The sequence below is a fragment of the Aptenodytes forsteri genome, unplaced genomic scaffold, assembly GCF_000699145.1.
Source record: "Aptenodytes forsteri isolate BGI_AS27 unplaced genomic scaffold, ASM69914v1 Scaffold83, whole genome shotgun sequence".
Taxonomy (NCBI): domain Eukaryota; kingdom Metazoa; phylum Chordata; class Aves; order Sphenisciformes; family Spheniscidae; genus Aptenodytes; species Aptenodytes forsteri.
This window is the reverse complement of record NW_008795371.1, coordinates 3177082-3181971: the sequence shown is the minus strand read 5'-3', so window position 1 is coordinate 3181971 and position 4890 is coordinate 3177082. Positions and strand designations below refer to the sequence as shown.

Genomic DNA, 4890 nt, shown 5'->3' with positions numbered 1-4890 from the left:
CCCCCCCGCATCCCTCCAGCTTGTCCCCAGCTCCTGCCCACTCTGGGGAGATCCCGGATCTCCAGAACAAGCTGGATGTGCTTGTTGCCATCATTCTGCCCGCGCAGCGCTCTGTGTCCGCGGGTGCCTTTGCTTCCCTCCAGCCCTTTGGGACCCCCACACCCCCCAGCCACACCGCACAGCACCATGGCACCGCTCTGGGACCAGCCATCGCCATGCAGGTGATGGGACCCTGCAGACCCCACGTGCCACCCCATGACAATCCATGCCTAAGCCGGCTGCCAGGGCCTCATCCTGCCCAGTGAGGGGCCAGGGTCCCAGGCACAGGTCCCCATGGCCAGGGGTCACTGGTTGACCCGGGACAGGCTCCCCGCAGAGCGCCCCAATGGTGACTGCCGGGAGGTGGCAGCGAGCAGATGGCGGGGCGGGCCGAGCCGAGCCGAGCCGACAATCCCCCTAATCCCGTCAGGGCAGCGGGGGCCAAGCGGAGCCAAGACGGGCCATGGCGGGCACATGGGCGCACAGCTGCCTCCAGCATTCACTGCTCTGCCAGGTGGGACTGAGGGGCCCGTCGGGTCTGGAGGGGGGCACTGGACTGGGGCGGGGGTGCCAGGCCAGGCTCAGGTGCAGTTCCAGCCCGGTGGGGTCCCTGCTGACCATGCTCCCCCCAGCTGTGCTGCGGTTTTGGCTGCAGCTCCTGCCGCAGGCTCCGCATGTCCACGGGCACCCGGATCCTCTACACACTCCTGCATGTCCTGGCCTCTGCCGTGTGCTGCCTCATGCTGTCCCGCACTGTGGCCCAGGCCGTCAGGGAGAAGGTGACGGTGGGAGCTGGGACACCCAGGGTGCTGGGAGTGCTGGGGGTCCCAGTGGTACCATGAGTGCTGGGGGTGCCGGAGGTCCCAGGGGCACTGGGGGTGCTGGAGATGCTGGGGTGCCAGACATCCCAGGGGCACTTAGGGGTCCCAGGAACACTGGGGGTGCCAAAATTGCCAGGGGAGCCAGGAGTACTGGGATGCTGGGGATACTGGGAGTAACAGGGCTGCTGGGAATGCCAAGGTTGCTGGAGGGAGGCGCCAAGGGGGAAGGGGTGCCAGGGGTACCGAAGATGCAGGACTTGCTCAGCGTGCTGGAGGTGCCAGGGGTGCTGGGGCTCCCAAGGCTACTGGGGATGGAGAAGGTATTGGGAAAGCTGGGGGTGTCAGGAGTCCAGGGGTGCTGGGTGCCGTGGGCGCCAAGGGGTGTTAGGCACACCAGCAGCCCCATCCCATTGCTCGCCGTGCCTGCAGGTGCCCTTCTCGGCGGTGCTGTGCAAACACCTGCCTGGGGGCGCGGACTGTGAGCGGCTGGGGGGCTCCTCAGCCGTGGACCGGGTCTGCTTCGGCACCGCCTGCTTCCACCTGGTGCAGGCTGCCCTGCTCCTCAACGTGCGCTCCAGCACTGACTGCCGTGCTCAGCTCCACAACAGGTACAGGGATGGGGCGTGGGGCTGGGGGCTGCTGGGGGCCCTGTCTCCCAGATGCTTGCTTCCCCGCAGGTTCTGGCTCCTGAAGCTGCTGGTGCTGGTGGGGCTCTGTGCCGCCAGCTTCTTCATCCCCTTGGCACTACATGGGCATCTGTGGGGGCTTCGCCTTCATCCTCATCCAGCTGGTGCTGATCACCGCCTTCGCACACACCTGGAACAAGAATTGGTGAGTGCCGGGGCACCGGGCGGGCACCTGCATCCTGCTGGCTCTCACCCACTCTCCCGGCAGGCTGACGGGTGCTGCGCAGGACAAGCGCTGGTACCTGGCCGTACTGCTGGCCACGACTACCTTCTACACCCTCGCCTCCGCCGCCTTCTCCTTCCTCTACAAGTACTACACCCACCCAGCCGCCTGCCACCTCAACAAGGTGCTGCTCACTATCAATGGCAGCCTCTGTGGCATCATGTCCTTCATCTCCATCACGCCCTGTGTGCGGCTCAGTGAGTACCGCATGGCATGGCATAGCACAGCACGGCATGGCAGGGGCCGCTGTGTTGCAGGGCTGGCTGCGTCCTGGGGCTGGGGGGAGCGGCTGTGGGCTCCTAGCTCAGGGCAAGCACTTGGGCACCTGGGGAGGACCCAGCTCCCCAGGGCTCCTGCTGGCCCCTCCTGTGCCTCGGCGCAGGGCATTGGGCAGGGGAGCGGTGGGAGGAGGCTGCCCAGGGCCCCTGTGGAGCCCATCCGCCAGGTTGTGGTGCTCCTGGGGCTCTGGTGATGCCTCTGACCCCATCCTTGCAGAGCAGCCGCGGTCAGGGCTGCTGCAGTCCTCAATCATCAGCTGCTACGTGATGTACCTCACCTTCTCCGCACTGTCCAGCCGTCCCCCAGAGAGAGGTAGGTGCTCCTGCCTGCCGCTGGCAGCCCCCACCACCAGGGTGCGCATCCATCTCACCTCCGCCTCCCCACAGTGCTCTACAAGGGGCAGAACCTCACCGTCTGCTTCCCAGGCGTCCGGCAGGATGAGCTGCAGATGGAGGACACCACCATCGCCGTCTTGGGGGCCGCCATCATGTACGCCTGCGTGCTTTTTGCATGGTGCGTGTGCCCGTGGGGTGGGCAGGGTGCCCACAGCACTGTCCCTTCTGGGCACGGCCAGCCCGACAGGCACTGCACAGGGACCCCATCCCCAGCCTGTGGCACGGCCAGCAGAGCTGGGGATGTCCCGAGGGATGGCAGGGCCAGAGCAGGCTGGGCAACTGTGGATGGGCAGGGGCAGTGCAATGACCCCAGGCACGGCACGGGAGGTCTCCTGTGGCCATGTCAGATCCATGGGCTGGGGGCCTGGCACAAGACAGTGGGTGCCCGTGTTATGCTTTTTGCCTCTCTCCTGGGCACAGTAATGAAGCCTCCTACCTCGCCGAGGTCTTCGGGCCCCTCTGGATGGTCAAAGTCTACAGCTTTGAGTTTAAAGTGAGTACGGATGCTGTGTCCCTCCCAGCTGTGCCCCATGTCCTCCTGTCACAGGCACCCCAGACCCACTGCCCCAAGCCCCCCTGAGCCCCTGTCCCAGCCCCAGGCCTGGGGCAAAGGCAGGTTTCATCCAGCCAAGCGTGGGGGGGTTTCCCATGGCGCACCCCCGCCTGCGCTGGTTCCTCAGAGCCAGGCAGCCCCAGTGCCAGGTAGGGCCGGATCCTGCAGCAGGGCTCAGCCCAGCAGCAGTGGCCGTGGGGCCGGGCTGCCCTGCCCCAGCAGCAGTTGCCAGCGTACTGCTCTCTGCAGAAACCCTCCTGTTGCTTCTGCTGCCCCGAGAAGATGGAGGAGGAGCTGAGAGGTGGGTGCAGGGTGGGTGCAGTAACACACACCCTCGGGCGCCTGTGTCCCAGCCCAGGGGTGCTGGTAAGGAGGGGGTGCAGGAGTGGCCATGCCCTGTGCTCTCCCAGGCACCGAGAAGATGTGTGAGCAAGCGGAGGAGACCGCTGGGGGACAGTGCATCATCCAGGATGAGCGAGACCATGTGGTCTACAGCTACTCAGCCTTCCACTTCGTCTTCTTCCTCGCCTCGCTCTATGTCATGATGACCCTCACCAACTGGTTCAGGTAGGACCCCGCGCTGCTGCCCAGCCCTCCTTGCTCTCACTCCTCTTCCCTCTTGCTAGTGCAGCTGCCCAGCCAGGACTGCAGCCCTGCCAGCATTGTCACTTCCCCCCCCAGCGTCATCAACTCCCCCACGTCATCACCCTGCCAGCTCCAACCCGCTCCCCGCACGGGCTCGGGCTGCAGTGTTGCACTCCTCACCGGCCCTCTGCTCTGAGCCGTGTTGGTGTCACCGAGGTGGCACCTTCTGGGGAAGTGCACGGCTCTGCACCCACAGACCCACACCACTTTGACCAACAGCCCCTGCCAACGGCAGCCAGCAGCCATAAGCTGCAGACAGACGGGTTGGGGGCTGCAGGGCTGGGGGGCTCCATGGCAGGTGGGATGTGCCCAGGGACACGCGGCTGCTGGGACATTGGGTGACTTGGCGGCTGCAGCTGTTGCTGGGACCCCCTGTGTAGGCGTCCCTTGGGTGCCCAACGCCTGCCCTTTCCCACCAGCTATGAGAATGCGGTGCTGGAGACCACCTTCACACACGGCAGCTGGTCGACCTTCTGGGTGAAGGTATCCTCCTGCTGGGCCTGCGTCGTGCTCTACCTGTGGCTGCTGCTGAGCCCCCTCTGCCTCCACGGCTCTCCCCAGCACCGGCGCAGCAGTCCGGCCCTGCGCATCCTGCGGCGACGACGTGCCCAGCAGCGCATCAGTGTCTCCACGTAGTCCCTGCTGGGATGGACTGTGCCCATCCCCGTGCATGGCAGCAGCCAGGGCTGGTGTCTGCCATGCCCTGTGCCTGTGCTCTAGCCCCACTGGGTCCCACTGGTCTCTCCTGAGCCCCTGTCCCAGGAGACGGTGGCATCTGAGGGCCTGAGGGGGACCAGGGAGGTGGGCACTCCTAGGGACACCGATCCTGTGCTGAGCTGGGGCCACCCAAGAGGCCGGACAGAGCGAGTCTAAGTGGCGGGCGCTCAGCCCTGGCTGCTGCCAGGCTCCCTCCAGGCAGGGAGGCAGCTCCTGCTGCGCACTGGCTGCCAGCCCAGCTGCCCTGGCCCAGGGCCTGCCAGCCCAGCTCTGCCCCGGCTGCCTCTGCATCTCAGCTCACTCGCCGGCGGTGTGCTCTTTGTAAATAGCTCCTTGAATACATTTTTACATAAAACTCTGAGCTGAGCCTATGCCATCCGCCCCCATGCAGGCAGCAGCCGTGGGGCTGGGCATGGAGGTACCCGCAGCACCCCAGCACCAGCCCATCCATGCAGCAGTCATGGCCAAGGGTGTCTTTGGGGCAACTCTGCTGGAGAGGGGGGGCAAGCCGGGGGGTGGCAGAGCATCGGAC

General features: G+C 66.0%; 1 protein-coding gene across 1 annotated transcript in view; it reads left to right on the top strand.

Moving 5' to 3' along the window:
* Positions 1 to 416: 416 nt before the first annotated feature.
* SERINC4 (serine incorporator 4) overlaps positions 417 to 4890 on the top strand; it is a 6477-nt gene continuing 2003 nt past the window's right edge. The window contains 12 exon segments of the mRNA XM_009280451.1: positions 417 to 553; positions 695 to 845; positions 1290 to 1468; positions 1538 to 1597; positions 1599 to 1691; positions 1755 to 1966; positions 2265 to 2360; positions 2435 to 2561; positions 2864 to 2936; positions 3246 to 3297; positions 3407 to 3563; positions 4061 to 4273. Coding sequence (XP_009278726.1) covers positions 417 to 553; positions 695 to 845; positions 1290 to 1468; positions 1538 to 1597; positions 1599 to 1691; positions 1755 to 1966; positions 2265 to 2360; positions 2435 to 2561; positions 2864 to 2936; positions 3246 to 3297; positions 3407 to 3563; positions 4061 to 4273 — 1550 coding nt within the window.